General features: G+C 37.4%; 2 protein-coding genes across 4 annotated transcripts; one reads left to right on the top strand and one right to left on the bottom strand.

Annotated features, from left to right (window-relative positions):
- Positions 1 to 299: 299 nt before the first annotated feature.
- On the top strand, positions 300 to 2,200 carry LOC130721785 (photosystem I chlorophyll a/b-binding protein 5, chloroplastic). The gene is made up of 6 exons (XM_057572403.1): positions 300 to 606; positions 703 to 835; positions 1,008 to 1,120; positions 1,225 to 1,329; positions 1,628 to 1,716; positions 1,808 to 2,200. Exons 1-6 carry the CDS (start codon positions 389 to 391, stop codon positions 1,948 to 1,950), a joined length of 801 nt encoding a protein of 266 aa, XP_057428386.1. The 5' UTR covers positions 300 to 388; the 3' UTR covers positions 1,951 to 2,200.
- Positions 2,201 to 2,786: 586 nt separating this feature from the next.
- On the bottom strand, positions 2,787 to 8,384 carry LOC130721733 (protein WEAK CHLOROPLAST MOVEMENT UNDER BLUE LIGHT 1-like). 3 transcript variants are annotated; one of them, XM_057572399.1, is made up of 4 exons: positions 8,227 to 8,384; positions 7,921 to 7,990; positions 6,099 to 7,120; positions 2,787 to 4,968 (listed from the first exon to the last, which is right to left on the bottom strand). In XM_057572399.1, the coding sequence occupies exons 3-4, from the start codon at positions 7,080 to 7,082 to the stop codon at positions 3,085 to 3,087; spliced, it is 2,868 nt and encodes a 955-aa protein (XP_057428382.1). In that variant the 5' UTR covers positions 7,083 to 7,120; positions 7,921 to 7,990; positions 8,227 to 8,384; the 3' UTR covers positions 2,787 to 3,084. The 3 variants fall into 3 exon arrangements, with proteins under 3 accessions (XP_057428382.1, XP_057428383.1, XP_057428384.1); XM_057572400.1 differs by having other exon boundaries at positions 7,921 to 7,987; positions 8,227 to 8,378; XM_057572401.1 differs by lacking the exon at positions 7,921 to 7,990 and having other exon boundaries at positions 8,227 to 8,371.
- Positions 8,385 to 20,107: the final 11,723 nt, after the last annotated feature.

Raw genomic sequence — 20,107 nt, 5'->3', positions numbered from 1 at the left:
GTAAGGAGGGTTCTTCTCACCCTCCACTTGGTTTGTGCTTTGGCTTTTAAGTTACCACATGAATTGAAAGGTCTTAAAACAATGGTACTTCATAGTTCATACCATGCAAATTCGGTGGCAAAATATGGACAACACGAAATTCTGATTTGTGTAGATTCTGTGAATCCGCTGTCTCTTGGTTGGAGAAAATTGTTACCGTGAAGCACTAGAAACAGACATTTGTTATCCATCTATCTGATCTCCATGGATAAGTGGGCCCATGTTTTCTCTTTTTGTTGTTTTATTTTCCTTTGCACCAAGAGAAACTTATACTATTATGCATGTGGCTGTGGAAGTAGCAATTTTGAAAGCTGGATTTGTGATCCTCTGATAGAAGCAGAAAGAAGCAATGGCCGCAGCAATAGCAAGAAGCTACTCTTTTCAGCCACGCTCTTTATTCAACAGTAACACCATCTATAATCCTTCACCATATGGAGGATACTCATGGCTGGGACCTGCTGCTTCGAGAGCAGGAACCACTCCACGTTGTAGGCAAATTTGCGCAGCAATGCAACCGCGACCGACATGGCTCCCAGGACTCGATCCCCCAGCTTATCTTGATGGAACGTGAGCCCTTAGACCTCCCTGCAAATTTTTACTCTATTCAACTTCTGCTAGTGCTGGTTTCTCTTTCAAATTTTAACATAATGGTAAGCTTTTCAGTCTTGCCGGAGATTACGGGTTCGACCCACTTGGGCTTGGAGAGGATCCTGAAAGCTTAAGGTGGTATGTGCAGGCAGAACTGGTTCATGCTCGCTTTGCAATGCTTGGGGTATTCGGAATTCTAGTAACAGATGTGAGTACATTTCTTTTGACATTTGTATTTAACAAAGATAAAGAAAATTGCTGTAATGTCTTTATATCAAGTTCATAGAATCTATCAAAGATTAAGTTGAGATAGTTTTTTGAGAAACATCACTATTAGATACAACCAAATGTCATCCTGAACTTCTTAGCAATCTATGCAGCTACTTCGCGTCACAGGGCTTAGTAAGATACCTGTTTGGTTTGAAGCCGGTGCAGTAAAATACGAATTTACCAACACACAGACGCTGATCATTGTTCAACTACTCTTGATGGGGTAGAACTTTGACTGCTAACTTCAGCTTGATGAGTTGGGGCTTATATATTTTCTTAGTTTCATTATCCTTTAGAGGTGTGATTTCATCACTTTTACTTGCACAGGTTTGCCGAAACCAAAAGGTACATGGATTTCATTAGTCCGGGATCTCAAGCTAAAGAGGGGTCCTTCTTTGGATTGGAAGCTTCATTTGAAGGCTTAGAGCCAGGGTATTTCCATTTCCCAACACACACACACACAACACACATTTCTTCTTTGGTTTCCAATCTGATTCTATGCATGTTTGGAAATTCGTTTACAATTGATTTTGAAGTCATAATCAATTATAGGAAGAAGCTTATGTGAATAGTTTCTAGATTTCAGAATTGATTATGAGGAAAAAGAAATTGATTCAAACATGCTATCTGTGTTTTATTTACCTTTTGTACTGAGCTTGACTTATTATGCATTCTCCTCGGCAATGTATAAGGTAAACATTGAGGTATATATAATTGTTTCAACAAACAGGTACCCTGGGGGTCCTCTGCTAAATCCTCTTGGCCTAGCTAAAGACATTAAAAATGCTCGTGAGTCGAAGCTTAAAGAAATCAAGAACGGTACCATTTTTTTCTCAGTTCTTTATTCTTTGTAAATAAAGATATAGCACTCCAAAGCTCCTTCCCTTAGTTGTGAATCTTCTGGTTACAGGGCGTCTGGCAATGGTGGCAATTCTTGGCATCTTTGTACAAGCTTCTGTGACTCATGTTGGACCAATTGATAACCTTGTGGAGCACCTCTCCAATCCATGGCATAAAACTGTTATTCAAACCCTTGCAAGTTCTGGTTCTTAGTTTGTGAGGATTGCATGTGATAGTTTTGTGACATGGACTGATCCATACAACGAAATCACTTTTGTTCCCTCAGCCTCTAGTCCTGGTTAAGGTTTTGTTATAGATCTAAGCATATTGAAGCATTTGTATTCTAATATATTCCAATGGAATTATGTATATTCTTTGTACACTAAAAAGTTTTGTACTTAAGTTCATAATCCTTCAAAACAAATATATTTATACTGTATGAAAACTGAAATGCTTGCTATGATGTTGACACTTCATCTCTCCAATCTATTCATTCCCCGATTTCCATATGAAGCTATTCTACTGAAATGTCTTTTTCCTAATCACTTAGAAAAAAATATTATAACACTGTTTGTTCAATAAGTTCATGAAAGCGGATGACTGGATTCTTAAAACGATTCCACAAAAATTTAACATTTGATTTTGAATCATAAAAGAAAATGCAAACAGAACAAGGGGTAAATCTTTCATTGAAAACTCATTTAAACAGCACCAAATGATCCAGAACAGTGAACCTGCCAGAGTTCAGCTTCAAAAGTTGAATCTCGGCATGGAAGTCACAACTCACAATATTAGCCATGAAAATGAACTTGCACAGAATAGAGGAGCAGAACTCCTTAACAGCTCAATATTTCACAAATGCTATGGACAAATTATTTAAAAAATCAGTGACCTAGGCCTTTATATGTATACTCCATGCAGCAGAAGATCCACAACAATCTCACCTTTTGACTGGGAGAAGTGAGTTCCTTCCAAGTTTCAATTTAATTTGGTGTTCCAATATGCATACTGTATACACCATGCCATTCAAAACGCTTCAAATCTCAAACTTCGAAAAATTCTTTCATTTGATCAAAACTCAAACAAATCTATACATAAGCCGAGTTTCAATATATCAGAAGCCTATACACAATATGGAATCATCTTAATTTCTCTTTTCCCACCAACGATGTACTTACTGTTATGTCCTCATAAAGCATTGTGCAGGCGACCATATACCATTTAAACCATACATCAGCAATCACCAACATCAACATGTACAGGTTCAGAAAATTTTGGGGACTCCAGTATTTCATCACTGTGAGATCTCCAGAAGAAGCTTAACAATAAAAAAAAATCAAATCGGGTTTACCCTGACTTGGCTGAATGTGTTTTTCTTCTAGCAAAGAACATCAAAACCCGAGGGAACAATGATCTTTTCTTCTTCTTTCCATGTTTTAATTCTGGGGATGATGATCCATTTTCATCATTGCCTTCATGTTCATAGGCCTCTGGACTTGACATGTTATGTGCAGGACTAGCTGCACCGTGAGCCCGGTCAAAATAATTTGTTTCCTTAATCCCCTCAAAACTACCCCTAGGGCTTTTATTCTGGTTTAGCACTCCATGGCCAGATTCACCAGCCTTTCTTCGCTGCTCATTTTCTGCTCTCCACTTTCTTAATTCTTGTTCTACACCTAATTTACCTTCCTTTGCCTTCTCAGCCTTTTCCATGGCTATCTTCAAAGATTCCCTTCTAGCAGCTATCTCTCTATTCACTTCATCCAACTTCTCAAAAGATTTCAATTCAGACTCTTTAGCTATCTCAATTTCGGAATTAGCATCTGCAACCCTCTTATTGGCTCGCTCTTCTGCCTCATGAGCCCGTTTGCTAAGCTCATAGTACTCCTCCAAAGAAAGTGTTACCCCAGTAGATGGGTCAATTTCATTTTTGCTTCTAGTTGATTCACTCTCCTGCAATGCTTTAATTGCTTCTATTGCCAACTTTTCAGAAGCTTTTGCAGCCTCTATCTCCTTTTGAGCTGCATGTAATCTACTTTCCAAGGTACTTACTCCAGCCTTGGCTTGCTCTGCTTCTGCCTTTGCTTTCTGCAGCACTTCACGAGCTTCTTGAGTAAGCAAGTTGACCTGGTTATTTTCTTCAGCTGCTAGTTGAAGCTTTTTGGGAAGCTCAGTCATTTCCACTTTGGCTTCTTTCTCCTTCATCTGAACCAAAGCTATTTCTGATCTAGTCTGGTCCAATTCAGCTTCAAGAGATGCAACTGCAATGGAGGCCATTCCCTCTCTTTGCCTGATTGAGGCAAGAGTTGATTTTCCTTGCTCAAGTTCTGATTTTAATGATGTAGCCGCTACCTTCAAGAAACTAACCTCTGCATTTGCTTTCTCTATGTTAAGCTTTACTTCCTCAAGCTCATTTCTAGCTGATGCCACTGCTGCTTGGATATCAGTGTGTGTCGTCTTCTCTGGTTCTTCTAGGCCTCCTTTTGAGACTCCTTCTTCATCACCTTCCTGCTTTAACTTTGATTCCATATAAGCAGTTAGTTCAGCTTTCAAATCAAGCAGTAGAGCAGAGGCTGTTTCCAGTTTAGACTTGAGTTCCTTCGCAGACGAAACTTTCTGGTTGAGTCTCTGGAGCTCTTCTTCTTCCTGTTTAAGTTCCTTCTCCCAATTGAGAGAATCTTGATCTCTCGCCATGACTGTTCCTATTCTTTGTTCTTCTGCTTCCAAGTGTGCGGCATGTGCAGTCTCCAATAACTCTTTTGCACCAATTAGTTCAATAGTTAAATCCTCCACTGACTTCTCCACTTCCTTTGATGCGGCAACAGCCTCTTCAGCTTTCGTAATAGCTACATCTCTATCAGTCACCAAGCAAGCGTATTCCTTACGCAATGCTTCCAGTTCCTCTTTCACAGCTATTAAATCTGAAATTGCTGCTGAATATCTAGCTTTAGCAACTTCAAGTTGTGCTGTGGCTGCAACACTCGATTCATCTGCAATACCCTGCTCCATCTCTTCCACTCTGAGCTTTGCAAGTTCAGAGTCTTGCCTTGCTTGACGCTCTTCTGTTTGTGCCCTCTCTAGGTTGACTTTTAATTCCTCTATTAATCTCTTGGCGCTATCCAGCTCCTTTAGTACTTGAACTTTTCCCTGTTCAGCAGCCTCTGCTTGTTTTCTGTACTCTGGGATCTCTTCGTTTGCTTTTTCAAGTTCTTGTTCTACAAGAGTACGTCTCTGTAAGTCCAGGAAAAAAAACTAAGTTAATGACAGTTCCAGCAGACAAACTTGCATATCATGAATAGAAATAATTTATCTTCGTCATGGCAGGAAGCACGCCAAGAAGATTTAATTTTAACATCACAAGGGACATTTATTTAGCAGAAAGTACCTATATCAATTCCCTACTTTGTTAAGTCCAAACTGAATTGGTAAGCAAGGAAATAATAAATAAATAGTTAAATAGTAAATACACACACAATGTATAGGCACTTCAATTGGTTTATAATGGAAGCACAATTATTTCACTTGCAGAATTACACATTTCATAGTTTCAAAGTATTACAATTAGTATCAGCAGAGTATCACCTTCACGAAATTTAGCCTGTTTAACAAGTAACACTAAAAAGCTGGTCAGAGGATTAGTAATTCTGTCGAAATATGAGGTGACGTGCATACAGACACCAATATCTCAAAATAACAAAGTTCATATTCTAGTTTCATAAATTTGAACTATAGTACACTCCCTGCACTTTCTCAAAAAGTTGACAGGCAGATATATTTTATAAAAGAAAGACAAATTTTCATTGTAAGATCTTGCAATAAAATACCATGTTAATAAATTTTACACATACAGCATATGTAAAGGTACGTTGAAATGCCATGTAAGTACGGTTGAGGGAGTACATAGCAAATAAAAACTGTTTTGTTACAGGCGCACATGCCTCATAAGGTATGATTAGCCCTGTAAAGTGACATGGATCGGTAAATAATTTCACATTGTTATTATCAACTTCATAAAAACAGCCACCAAATCAACCATTTAACCTTCAAGTACCCGTAGTTGTTTCTTAACTACCACCGCAACCACTGATAATCAAAACGGTACTGAAGACTACTGCTATTGTCTTTTACTGCCCCAATACAGCATTTCCGTAGCCTATCTTTTGACGGATATTGAATTATTGATTTAGCTTTCAGAAGCAACCAGAACAATCAAAAAGATTCTTTCCTAGAAAAGCAACAACATGCTTTCCTAAAAAAGCAACAAGGGCAATAGAATTTGAAACTTCAAGCTAGAAGTGTGGAAAGTAAAACGAAAATAACTGTCATACAAAAAGATGGAGATAAATGCAAGATAGATATACCTCCACAGTCTTGATTCTGTGAGCCTTCCAATCCACAATTCCTCCAAACTTGGAAACAACTTCCTTGACAGAATCAAATGGTGCTGCAGTATCAATAAGGCCTCTATTTGCGTCAACCAGCTTGGGTGCGTCAATTGTTCCCTCATCTATATTAAGTTCATTGTGATTTTTTTGCAAATCTTTTGTTTCAGAAGAGGAAGCCGAGAGCCTAATCTCATTATCAGCAGAACTGACATCAGTAACATCATCCTTCATTTCATGATTGTAAGAGACATTTTCTGCAGCAATTGGTACAGGATCTTCAACCAGAGGTACTTGGTAGCTACTTTCTGTTACATCTACCGTAGTCGAAATTGAAGCTGAGTTAGGTGACTCAGCTGATTCAGACAACTCATTCACTGGCAAATGAGTGTCAGGCTCCACTTTTCCATTGCTAAGTGGGTTTATTGGAGCTTCAATGGAAAATGGATTATCTGCCAGGTTTACCACTTCAGAATTTTCTTCAGATGGTTCAGCCAGTGGCATCTCTACAGGAAATTTGAAAGAGGGCATAGAGGATAGCTTGTCTTCACCATGTTCAGCCAGTGGTGTCTCTACAGAAATTTTTGAAGAGGACTCAGAGGGTAGCTTGTCTTCAACTTGGTCCGCCTGTGGTATCTCTACAAAAGCAATTGTCGAAGAGGATTCAGACGGAAGCTTGTCTTCAACATGTTCTACCAGTGGTGTCTCTAAAGCAATATTTGAAGTGGATTCAGAGGGTATCTTGTCTTCAACATGGTCTGCCTGTGGTGTCTCTACAGCAGCAATTGTCGAAGAGGGCTCAGAGGGAACCTTGAATTCAAAATGTTCTGCAAGTGGTGTCTCTAAAGCAATATTTGAAGAGGATTGAGAGGGTATCTTGTCCTCAACATTTTCTGAAAGAAACTTCTCTTCAGCAATTTTTGAAGATGTGTCAGGAGGCAGCTTATCTTCAACATCATCCATTGTAAGGAGCAGTTAAAAATGCTAACAGTGTCCAAACTCTAAAAACAAGCAAAAAAGTAAAATCAGTAAAAAAAGTAAAGCAAAAACAAGATATCTATAAAGCCTATATAAAGTTCTCAGAAATACAATTACAGTTTGAAATGAAAGTTACCAGATACAAGTATCAAATTCAAGAGGAACTGCTACTACCATAAACGAATCACAAATTGAGAATTGAATTCTATAGGTACCACTAAATTATTTTTCTTTTTACAATCATCACATCTATTTGGAAGTTAAAAGAAATCATTTCAAAGCATCAACCAATTGCCTGAAAAATGTAAACATGCCGTTTCCTATGTTTTCAGTGCTTGGATGACAAATTGAGATGTCTTTATGGATAATTATAATTTCACAAACAAACTATCCCAAAATTGAATGTGAACAGTACAAAACAGAGCTTTCTAAAATTAATCCTACTTTGGCAAATATAAGATCTCCTTAAAACAGCTCTTCTATTTCAAGTTCCAACCCCAATTAACTGAATTTCTAAACTTATCTAAGCACCCACAGTTCTTGATGATTGGGATCAATAAAAACAACAATCATATTCATATAACACATGAAAGCTCACATCACAGATTTTCTTCCCTCTTCATGCATGTTTATATTGAAATGTAATTTACAGATACAGAACCAAAAGAACACCACAATAAAACAGAAAATAGTAATTAACATAATAATCACAGTAAAAAATAAATACTTCATTTCTCTATTTCAAAACCCAGATTAATTTTTTCTCCCCTTCTTTCAAAGAAAAAATGAAACCTATAGCATTAAAGCATGTTCTGTAGCTAACCTTTTGAAGGCAAAGAGTTCAATCGATCGGTTGCCAGAACTAGAAGAACAAATCAGTGAAAAAAGCTCTTCTGGACAAAAAGAAAACAGATGGAATGAAAAGTACAATTGTGGGACTCAGTGTTTCCCTTCTTCACCAAAAATGACAAAGCAAAAGGGAAAAGCATGTTATATGAATCCAACTTCAAGTTATTCATAAATAAATAGTAATCCAAACTTTGATTACAAGCTATGATGATTTGATTGATGAAGAAATGGAATTGAAGGAAGAAAAGAGAATAAGGAGCAACAAGAAGAAGTAACATACCTATGAATGAAGCAGAAAATTGAGGGTGAAATCAAAATTAGGTTGCTGGAAAAAGAAAAGAAATGGAGAGGTGGGAAAAGATGGAGCTAATGTTAGAATGCAGAAAAACACGGAGAAAGATGTACTCTTTAGTGGACCCTACCTCATCACACAGATTAGATCCATCTGTCTTCACTCTTCCTATCTCTCCATTCAAATTATCTACTCAATGTTCAATTAATGCCATTATTTATTCAACTATCACCATTGGATTTAAACAGTAAATAGTACTTTTTTTTTTGTTGCAAAACTTTCTTTTTAATTAAATTTTAGTTAAAAATAGAAATTATACATGTATACTACACTGCCAACTGATGTCAAACATACCCACAACCACCATCAAACATACCTACAACCACCATCCAATAGTAGCAGAACCACCTTCTTAACAATGTGGTCCAGGCCCCTACTATTATTATTATTATTATTATTATTATTATTATTATTATTATTATCTTGAGATATATATATATATAATTCATGTATGTAGTAAAACTGTACAAGATTGGCCAGAATAATGTTAGAAAAATAAAATTGGTGTTGTGTTGACCATGATAGAAAAAGTACCTTGAGAGTCACCGCCGAGAGTAAATGATGTAACATAGGGGAGCGTGTAAATAAAGTGGTCCATTTATGCCCACATGACATACATGATGCCGACACTTAATTAAGTACTAGTATTAGTGGTAATAAACAATGATTAATGTTGAGTTCTTTACTGAGCAATCAAGTCATGGTTTGCACTTTGCATTGCATGTAACGCAATCGATGAGTAAAGTGAACCTCCCTCGTGATTTGTCCAACTCGAGTTTTCATCCATTATTGGATTGGATGCTCTAGTGTGGGGTTATTTGCAGGGCCAGGATGCATGGAATAATGCTGAACAGTCAAGTCTGAGGGCAGAAAGGTTCTTGAGTGAACGGTAAACAATTGGAATGGGAAGGTGTGAAACCAGGAAAACAACAACACAACATCTTCGCTGGTACATCTTCCGTAAATTTTGGTACGTATATTAATTTTCGAACCTTGTTTATACTCACTAATTACATAGTAATTTCCTATTTAGCCTAAAATACACAATTCATACTTATAACTCATTTACCGTTTGGTGTAAGTATCTACAACAATTAATGGATTAGTCACTAGTGGTGAATTAGTTTCAAAAAGAAAACAAAAATAGCTCGACTAAAATATTGACATTTAGCAATAAAATTTACTTACTATGTATTACTTCATCCGTTTCAAAATGATTGTTGTTTAAGGTAATGCACATAGTTTAAAAGTTCATTAATTGATATAATATTTGACTAAAACACTCATATTTAAAGTTGAGTTATATAAAGAGAGTGAAATGATAATTATTGGTTAAGTGATTGGTGAGAATTGAAGATGGTAGATGAGAGATAAAATATTAAATGAGGGTATATATGGAAAAAGATGTGACAAGTAGTCTTGTAATTCTAAAACGACAACCATTTTAGAATATACATAAAAAGTTAAAACAACAACTATTTTAGAAGGGAGGGAGTATAACAAATGGACATATAAGATCTATGAATGCACTAATAAGAACTAAGAAGAGTTGATTAAATAGAGGATAATCCTATAGCTAGAAATGGAGGGATGTACGGGTTCTTTAAATTGTTTATGAGGGTAATTTTACATCATCCTAATGAACTAATAGAATTAATTATAAATAAATAAAATATGAAATTTTTAACTCACTTATTTTAAATATTAATGGTGCATATATGATTAGAGTGATCTAATTCAAATTTTACATTAGGTTATTTATACAACTCCATAAAAAACTTAGAGATAAATATACTACATTAAAAGTAATACATAAAATGCTTAGTTGTTATTATTGTTTTTTTTTGGTTGCAAGGAGAGCTAAGCCCCGAAAAAAGACTAAGCAGGAACAGAACCTACACTAGGGGAGGGCGCAACCTCAGCATCCCTTTGGATCAGGGAACGACATTCCCCAAAGGGAGAGTCTAGGTGGTGGAAACCTATTGGGAAGGAAAGTCCCGTACGTGCTAAATAATCAGCTAGATCATTAGTCTCCCTGGGAGAGAAACTGAAAGAGAGAGCACCATGAACACTTTGCAGGTGGAGGATCTCCAGGGCGATATGCTCAAACTGATGAGAGTGAAAAGTCCCACCATTCAGAAAATTCACTACCTCCAGCGAATCACTCTCTACAATGACTTGAGGAAAGTCGAGGCTTATTATCAAATCCACCGCATGTTTCACAGCAAGTAGCTCCACCAAGAAGGTGTTCAAGGTGCTCAGATTACCCAGGTTGCAGATGAAACCATGCTTCCAATCTCCCTCTGTATCTCGAATAGCACCTTCATAGCTAGCAACGAGATTGGATCCCTGGGCACCATCTACGTTCACCTTTACCCAACCGATCGGTGGTTTGAACCAGGCCACGCGCCCACTTCGGTGATTAGTATTTGTGAAGGTATCACAGTGCTGGGCCAACATGAGCCTTGATGCATGACTGAGAGACATGTCCATAGATTGTTGCTCCCACCCTAGAGAACGTATGAAACCCCAAATTCGCGAAGGATTATGAGGCACTCCATTGAACACAAAGTCATTTCTCATACGCCAGATTGCAGAAATAGCTGAGGTAAAGAACCGAAGCCAGTCTATCTCCTTAGAGTCCTGCCAGAGATCGCGAATATTCATAGAAAGCCAAGACTCCCAATCTTCTGTGAAAAAACTAGGGGCTATCCTTCCTGCAATCGCTGGAATCCAGAAGTCTTTAACTGCGCTACAGTCTCGGAATAGATGTAAGTATTCTTCAGCCGATGATTGACAAAGAGGGAAAATATCGGAAGATCCCATATGTCTTTTCATGCGAACTACGTTGGTGAGCACACCACCATTGAGGAGTTTCCAAGCGAACACTCTAACTCTTTGAGGACCCTGTAATTTCCACACTGCTTTCCAAAGGGGTTCGAGATGTCGCACGATTGGTTTATCAGCTACTAACTCATATGCAGTTTTCGTGGAGAAGGATCCTGAAGGGGTAGGTGCCCACATCACCTTATCAGCTGCATCGGTACTGTGATTGGGACTTTGATCACAGAGAATTTCTTGGACAAACCTGTCAGGCAAAAGGTTATTAAAGAGGAAAGTTTTCCAGCCTCTACCTGGCTCATAAAAGTGGGAGACCGGCTTGTCACACAGGCTGGGATCAATAGCATGAGTAGCAACATCTTGAAGACGATGTCCAGAGAGGAGCCAATTATCTGTCCAAAAATTAACGTGGGCACCATTACCGACTTTCCATCTACAACCAGAGAGAAGTGTAGACCAAGTGGAACGAATGCCTTTCCAAGCCAAGGATTCTCGATTGCACTTTATGACCTTAGGGATAATATCAGAGCCGCAATTATATTTGCTACGAAGCACGCGAACCCAAAGGGAGGAGGGTTGATGAATGAGACCCCAACCAAGTTTCATTATCATGGCCTGGTTAAATTCAGAAGTGAGACGAAAGCCAAGGCCTCCTTGGGACTTATGACGGCAAATAACGTCCCATTTTACCTGGCTGATGCGCTTCGAACCTTGCTCAGAACCCCAAACAAAGCTTCTTTGTAATTGGTCCAATTTATCACAAACCCCTTTGGGTAAAAGCATGGTTTGCATGCAATAGGAGGGTAAAGCGGATATCACTGATTTGGCTAGCGTTACCCTCCCTGCAAAGCTGAGGGTTGAAGCTTTCCAAGCTGTTAAGCGCTTCTGAGTTTTTTCCAAAATGAAATCATAAGAGGCCCGAGTTGAGGTTTTGTGGATAAGGGGAACCCCAAGGTATTTACCTAAATCAGAGGTAAGGCGAATACCAGCTGCTTGACTTATTCTAGTGGCCTCCCTGTGGTGAACGTTGCTAGAAATAAGGATACGAGATTTCGCCTTGCTAACTTTCTAACCCGATGCATCACAAAAGTGATCCAAGCACTTCATCATAAGGTCCATTTGCATGATGGAGGCTTCCCCAAAAAGTAGAAGGTCATCCGCGAAGAATAAATGAGTGATTGGCGGACCATCTTTAGAGAGATAGATGGGTCTCCAGTGATTAGAATCAACTTCATGCTGAATAAGGTGAGCCAACCGCTCAATGCAAAGAACAAAGAGGTAAGGAGATAGAGGGTCGCCTTGTCTAATGCCACGAGCGGGAGTGAAACTTTCTGTTTTACTCCCATTAAACATAACCTGGAAGGAGCTCAAAGAGACACATTTAAGCACCAAGTCACAGAAATTTTCATCCAATCCCACCTCCATGAGAGTGTCCTTAATGAATGCCCAGCTTAACCTGTCATATGCTTTTTCAAGGTCAATTTTCATGGCCACCCAACCCTTCTTCCGTTTCAGAAAGCGCATAGAATGGAAGACTTCCTGCGCTACTATGATATTATCAGAACTTTGGCGGCCCGGGATGAAGCTACACTGAGTTGGAGCCACCAATTCACCAAGAACCCCCTTTAGCCGATTAGCAATAGCCTTGGTCATGGTTTTGTAGATTACGTTACATAAACCAATACAACAAGAGGAAAAACAATGAAGACAAACAAGGAGATCGAATGTGAAAGAGGAAGACTAAATGCGACTAATTTTTATTTTATAGAAACTAAAATTGATACAAAAATTAAGTTCAAATGCCCTTAAATGCACGGGATTGTCACATAGAGAATTGGACCTATTGTAACTGAAAAAAACTTCAAGGACTATTTACTTAAGATCTTTAATAGAGACTTAGTTAGATTTTTCTTTTAAAAGTTAGAATGAAAAACATATTCAAGGTAATATTTACTAACAAAACCCTTTAAAGTAAAGAAAAATAAATTAATGTTTGGCGAAAATGTAGCCTTTGTTTTTATGCACTGTCAGCACCAACCACATCGTGGCAAGTCCAAGTTCCTTTGGCACTATAAGTTCGGTTTTAATATCTGCGGAAACTTTGGCTTTTGATAAAGCATCATTCTTAGTTTTGTTTTCTTTTTTCCATCTTCATTTTTGGGGTGGAGGTGGAATCATGGTTTTAAATTAAGTTGTGATCAATTCACATTTTTTTTTCATTTTATGTTTAGTTATTTCTCTTTCTATTTATGTAATTTTCCTATCACATTATTCATTAGCTTAATTGCACTTTTGGTCCCCTATGTTTCACCTATGTGCAATTTTCATCCCCTTTGTTCTAATTGCGTGATTTTAGTCCATTTTAGATCACTTTGTGCCAATTTGGTCCATCCGTCAGAACTAACGTCAAAACCTTACGCCGTTAGCTTACTTGGATCCTCTAAATGACGTGTACATTTCTATTTGCACCACCCTGCTTAAATTAATAAAAAAACAAAACAAAACAAAACAAATGTGCAAACCTAATCCCTCTTGTTATATGTCGAGACCCAAAGATAGCAACCATTCATGCGTTATCTTCCACAAGTGTGCGGCTGCAACCCTTCATCAATCATCTTCCTCAACCGATTGCAAGAACGTGTTACCATCGAACGGCTGAAGCTTGAGATTCGTTTCAATGGCTACTGGTCCCACGCTGTGTAGTCGAGGAGGAACACTGGGAGCACAAGGTAGAAATGAGCATGTGGTCCCTGAGACAAGCACATGCGATAAAGCTCGCGACAAAGCTCCTGCTGACATAAATATACTATTGGGTGGGGCGAAATATCCAGAAAATTACCGGTTCAGGTATTGATTCGAAACCCAATCTTGTCGTTTATGTCTTTCTCATTAGTTAGGTTTAGGTTTCGCATTCATTCCATAGTAAAATCAGTTGTTGAAACTATTCAATAAGGATTTATTGATTTTGTTTGTAGGCCAACCACTCTCGACAAAATTACTATTATTCTTTGGCATAGAGGGTATTTCGTGAATGAACCCATATTTGATTATGTACATGGTGTGTCTGAAACTTACCCTGATTGGGATGTGGATCACATTAACTCGATAGACCTGGGTAATTTGGTCAAAAGTCTTGGCTATGGCTCATTTAAGTGCTTGTGGTACAAACATCCTGGCCTAGAGCTGTTCAATGGAGTTAGGCCATTTACTAATGATGAGGAGGTGATTGCCTTTCTGAAAGATGTTCAGGGTCATGATAAAGTAGAATTCTATGTTGAGCATTGGGTAGAGACAGTGGTCCAGCAACAAGAAGGTGAAGGTGCAGTTGATGGTAATGTGGATGGTGAGTTATCTGTTGAGGTGTTGGATGATGGCTTCTTCTCCCAACCTGAGGTGCTTAGTCTCTTAAAGAATGCAGACAAAGCTGCAGCTAAAACTGTGGTAGATGAACCTATTGTTGCAGAGGTGCCTATTGTTACACAGGAACCTAGTGTTACTAAGGAGCCAAGTGTTGCAGAGGTGCCTATTGTTGCAGAGGTGCCTATTCTTGCAGAGCTTGAAGGTGAGGGTGAGACTGATGAAGACTATGAGCCTGACTCAGATGAGGAAGACAAGGATTCTGATGAGGCGAGTATAGATGATTCTGATTATGATGAATGTTGGGATTGGGCATCTGTTTTGCCTCCTGTGAGAGATTCTTCTGAAAACAGACCTGCATCCAATCCACCTACTGCATCCATTCCACCTACTGGTAAAGGAGCTGGAAATGCAAGGGGGATTGTAATTGGCCAACCAACACAACCTACTCAATTCTCTCAATCAGGCAGCACATTGATCTCTGCAAATGCAAGTGCTTCACAGGTGGATGCAAGGGCTAAAAAGAAGCAAAAGAATGGATTGGGGACTCAAGACAGCAATGTTTAAGATAATGGTTATGCATTTTCAAAACTTGTTTAAGGGGAACTTCATTATATTTGTTTTGTAGACTTGTTTAAGGTATTTTGTGTTTGTGGTTCAATCTGTGAAACCATGTTCTTAAAATTCAGTACGTTTGGTATGTTTAAGGTGGTTCAATATGTGAAGCCATACTGGCCTACCATGTTTAAGGTCATATCATTTTGTGTAACCTTGTGGACAAGTTTTTTACTTGATCAATTCAGTACTGTGTCATTTTCATTCCAGAAGTATGCCACTTTTCATTCCATTTCTTATTGTAATTTGTTGACACGAACAGAGCAAGAAATTTCCATTAAAAAAAGAGGTAAAACCAGAACAAGAAATTTCCATTAAAATAGAGCAAGAAATTGCCATTTCCATTACAAAATATTGGGTTACATACACCAATTCCAGTCCATCCCATTTCTGCATACAAAATACTCCAACTCCCTAACTACCCTACTCCCTTCTACATAATCTACCCAAGAAAGCTCGACACTAAGCATCATTAAGCCTTCCTAAACATCTCAGATAAATATCTCACTTGCACAGCAATAAGTAACCAATTACAATGACCAAAGCCAACATAACTACACAGCAAATTACTAGACAACGAACTAAAAATTTCTCCTTCTTCTTCATGCCTTCAACCACAGTAAGTAACCAAGCAATCACCTTCTTCTCACGTGGATTAAATTCCTGATCATGCCATTGAAAAAACCCACACCTCCTTTTCCTTCCCTGACAAAATGAAATTACTTGAGTTTAGGCATCAAATTCAGAAAAAACAATGGAAAAATTAAGTGCTTCTTACCTGATATAACCCACACCCATAAAACCGCCGCCCTGGGTTTTCTTTGGTCCATGACGTCTTCAATGGAGATACAACCCCACAGTCACAAACTAGTCTTCTTCGCACAGAGGAATCGCTCATCGTGCTCGCAGACGAAGGCGCAGCCTGGTGCTCTCCACGATTCATGGCAGCCGGAGTTCTTCTGAGTCAAAAAATTGGGAAAAGTATGGAAGATTTGGGGAAGAATGAGAGAAACACAAACCTAGGTCAAGAATTGGGGAACCTTGCGTAAAAGATTTGGGGAAGAAGGAGATTCACATGACCCAGTATTTATTTTGTTTTGTTATAGTATTACATCAGCCAAAGTGGGCCCACTGAAAAGGGCCACGTCATAAATGAAAGACACGCTGGCCACCTTGGACGTTAGTTCTGACGGATGGACCAAATTGGCACAAAGTGATCTAAAATGGACTAAAATCGCGCAATTAGAACAAAGGGGATGAAAATTGCACATAGGTGAAACATAGGGGACCAAAAGTGCAATTAAGCCTTATATCTTTCATTTCTCTTTATTACTCTCTCAATTCCTTTTTAAGTGTCGTTTTAGAAGAATATTTTTGTTCATATTTAACTGTCATTTTGATGTTTTAAGGTCAATTTTGTCAATTATACCCTTACTAATAAGTGGAAATTAAATTCCAATGAAAGTACTCAAAAAAGCTTTTAAAGTTATATAGAAAATGGTGTTAACATTAAATTTTGTCAAAGGAAAATATTCATCGATTGAAGAGTTAAAATTCTATAAAAAAGATTAGTAACAAACATTAGAATTACCAAGTGCCAAATAAAAGAACTCTGATGGAAAAAGCAAGAGACTCGTTGAACAAAAAGAAGGATATAGAGTGGAAGACTCATTGGCACAAGAAGAAGGAGAAATAGTTGGAATTGGAGGGGGTTATAAATTTTTATTGCTACTAGGGAGGGAAGAATGATAAATGGTTTAATCATATGAGAGAGAGTAGAAAAAAAAACTTTAATTATCCACTATCTTGGTTGGAAAACTTGATAACTTCATGATTAAGATGTGAGAGGGTAAAATGGGAAAACAAATTCCAACAGCTCATTATCTTGGTTGGAGAACATTTTGCTAGAATGACACTTAAAAAGTACGGATAGAGTATTATTTTTATGTCTTCAAGAGTTTAAGTGTATTATAAATACTACCTCCGACTCTATTTATAAGAACAAAAGAGAAGAAAAATCTTGTTCTTTTTTATAAGAACCAAATGAAAGTTTGTGCTACATTGATTATATTTTTCCAATGATATCCCTATTAATTCTAACTAGTAAAATGTGTCTCATTAATTATTCTCTCTCCTTCCCACTCTCCAATACTAATAACAAAAGGTAATATTGAAAGTTTATTTTGATTCAAAATAAATTTAATGAATTTTAACTAGTTTAACTACATTTCTTAAACTATATTTTTTTTGGTTTCTCATAAATAGGTCCGAAGGTAGTATGAACAATATATTATTGTTTCGAATAAGAAGCGGGAAAGAAAAATGGTACTCTCACACCATAAATAGATTTGAGAAGTGAAAAATATGATATGTGATGCAATATGAGAAAAAAAAAACAAGTAAAAATGAGATGAAAAAAGTTAGAAGAAATTAGTTGTAGGTAATATTTCATAATTTATTGTTTTTCATCTCTCTTTTTCGTGTCATTTATATCGAATCCGCGGATACCATGCATACGACCTTTCAACATTAATATGATCAAGTGTTTGAGAGTAAAATTTTGACCAATTAACTTTTTTTATTAATCAGACTAAACCATTTAATATAAAAATTAATGATAAAAAATTTGCAACAACAGGGGCGAGCTGTAGAGAATATGGCGGCGGAGAACCCATGTTGGTCATTTATATAGTTTGTGATTCTAAATTTATAATTGGTCATTTGTTCTAGAATGTTGTCTACTAAATACTTCATCTGTCCCCTATTATAAGTCACTTTTTATTATTTTTTTTGTCTTAAAATATAAGTCGCTTTGTAATATCTATGAAGCACTTATTGTCTGTTTTCATGTCTACCCTTATGCTAGTACTTAAATTTTTTCACTTTCCAAAATTTTACTTTATTTCCAAGACCATATCATCTAGAGATAGTGGAATATTAATAAGGAGAGAAAACTTTCAATGAGGATAATTCTATAAATTTTTTTAAAAAGAATTAACTAGTACTTTTCTTTATCCTATAGAATTAGGTAAAAGCAACTTATAATAAGAGAGGGATGGAGTAATGTTTTGTTCACACCTTTAATGAGAGATGTAAATAGAAGACAGAGAAATGTGTGATATGATTAGTGGTGTGTTAGAAACAGAAGAGATAAATAAAATGAAAAAAATGAGTGAAAATAATATGTAAAAGAAATAGTGTGAGTATATTGAAGTTTTCAATTTACCATCGTTCTTAACAAACTACATGAGTCCCACATCGACGTATTAAAAGTCTCATAAATATAAAATATTATTTAATTTGGAGTTGGTTGGTAACAAGTGAATTGAAAAAAACTACCCTATAAATAGGATGCTACAAACCCTAAAAGCCCCAAAGCAAAGGAAACCCAGAAATGTTCCGTCATCTGCGAGCACTGATGCGCCTTGGAAATGCTGCAAAACCGCCTAAAAAACTACGTCGACATAAACCGCTCTCGAGTCTGCTCCCTTTAACCCCATCCCCATGGGAGAATGTGCCTCGAACTCCCTGGTTTTCTATAATTAGGTCGATGACTAGTTGGACTCAAAGGAAGAATGGTTCAGATCTCCAAGCTCTTGATGGGTCTGAAGTGGGTCAAGATTGCACCAATCTCCATGCTGATTTGACTGAAGAAAAGAACACAAAAATGACTGACAGATCCACTGAAGTTGACAAGTAAGCTTTGAACAATAATCTAAAAGTCTATTCATTACATTATATACTTTTATGTGAGCAATTCTGATCGTGTGTGGTGTTGGTAAATCCGCAAGTGTACGAATCCACCCGGTTTTAAATATCGAACCACAAGGATTGTGAGTGACTAAATTCAGCTTAAGCCTTGAGTTTGAAGGTTTGTTTTATTAAGATAAAGATACGTCGATGTAACAAAGATAAAATATAAGAAAATCAAAGATGGAAATGCTTTGGGTTCTTGTTCAACTAGTCAATTCAAGTACATCATTCTAAGCACATGAACTCATGAATCTCTCCTTGATGATATAGCCTAGTTACTCACTTATTGATTCCTCACATAAGCAATTCTCTCATACTAAAAGCTAAGCCCAATTCCTTGTGTACTTAGTCATTTATATGAGGTTTTAGATCATGCAAATTCAGGCCATCAAACACCAACCCTTCCTCTATTCCTAGTAGCAAGCATAGAAGGGGTAATCCCAAATCAGTTCCCTAATCTATAACAAACTTCCGTTATGATTATAGAAAAGCATAAAGCAAGCATGCATACAAGCTTAGATTGATATTCAGAAAATGGGATTCAAGGAGAGAAGAAGAACATGTGGGAAATAACTTAAGATTATAACTCAAATATGAAAAGTCTTACAAAGAAAACCAAAGCAATAGAAGAGAGATTAGCCAAGCATGGCAAGAACCTTCAAGAGAAAATGACTAGAATCCTATTTATAGGCAAAAATCACGAGTATGGGCTGTTTCGGGCGCTTAGACGCCAATTCAGCACTCCTGAGCGCCAATTCAAGCTGAAAATGTGCCTCTGGAAGGCAATTGGCGCCTAGGCGCCAATTGAGCACACCTAGGCGCCAATTCCAGAAACCTAGGCGCCAATGGAGCACGCCTAGGTGCTCAAGCTCGCTGGAAAACCCTTTTATCTTCCTCTTAACTCCTCTTCAAGCCTCTTTAAGCCTCCCTTCAATTCCCAAAGCTTCTTGACCTTCTTTCTCCTTCAGTTTCAGACTTGAACACTTAACCACAAAGCCAAGGAAATATCTAGGAGCTCCAAGAGCCTATTAGCCAAGAGAACCCTCAAATAAAATAGGAAAATTATGCAAGTCTTAAACTTACTTAAAATGCAAGAAAAGTCTCTATAAAACTATGAAATTACCAAAACAAAGTAAAAACACAAAGAAAGGCAAAAATGCATGAGAATGCATGAAACACTACATGAGACACAAGAAAAAGACTCAAAACCTACAAAGAAATGACCCTAAAAACACTACTAAAT

The sequence above is a fragment of the Lotus japonicus genome, chromosome 1 (assembly GCF_012489685.1).
Source record: "Lotus japonicus ecotype B-129 chromosome 1, LjGifu_v1.2".
NCBI classification, from domain to species: domain Eukaryota; kingdom Viridiplantae; phylum Streptophyta; class Magnoliopsida; order Fabales; family Fabaceae; genus Lotus; species Lotus japonicus.
Note: the sequence above shows the minus strand (reverse complement) of the source record. Positions and strands in the feature narration are given on the sequence as shown.

Coding starts and splice junctions, on each gene's coding strand:
- LOC130721785 (XM_057572403.1), top strand. CDS start 389: ATGGCCGCAGCAATAGCAAGAAGCTACTCTTTTCAGCCACGCTCTTTA. Junction 607..702: donor CCAGCTTATCTTGATGGAAC/GTGAGCCCTTAG, acceptor TAAGCTTTTCAG/TCTTGCCGGAGATTACGGGT. Junction 1,121..1,224: donor GTTCAACTACTCTTGATGGG/GTAGAACTTTGA, acceptor TTACTTGCACAG/GTTTGCCGAAACCAAAAGGT.
- LOC130721733 (XM_057572399.1), bottom strand. CDS start 7,082: ATGGATGATGTTGAAGATAAGCTGCCTCCTGACACATCTTCAAAAATT. Junction 4,969..6,098: donor ACAGAATCAAGACTGTGGAG/GTATATCTATCT, acceptor CTGGACTTACAG/AGACGTACTCTTGTAGAACA.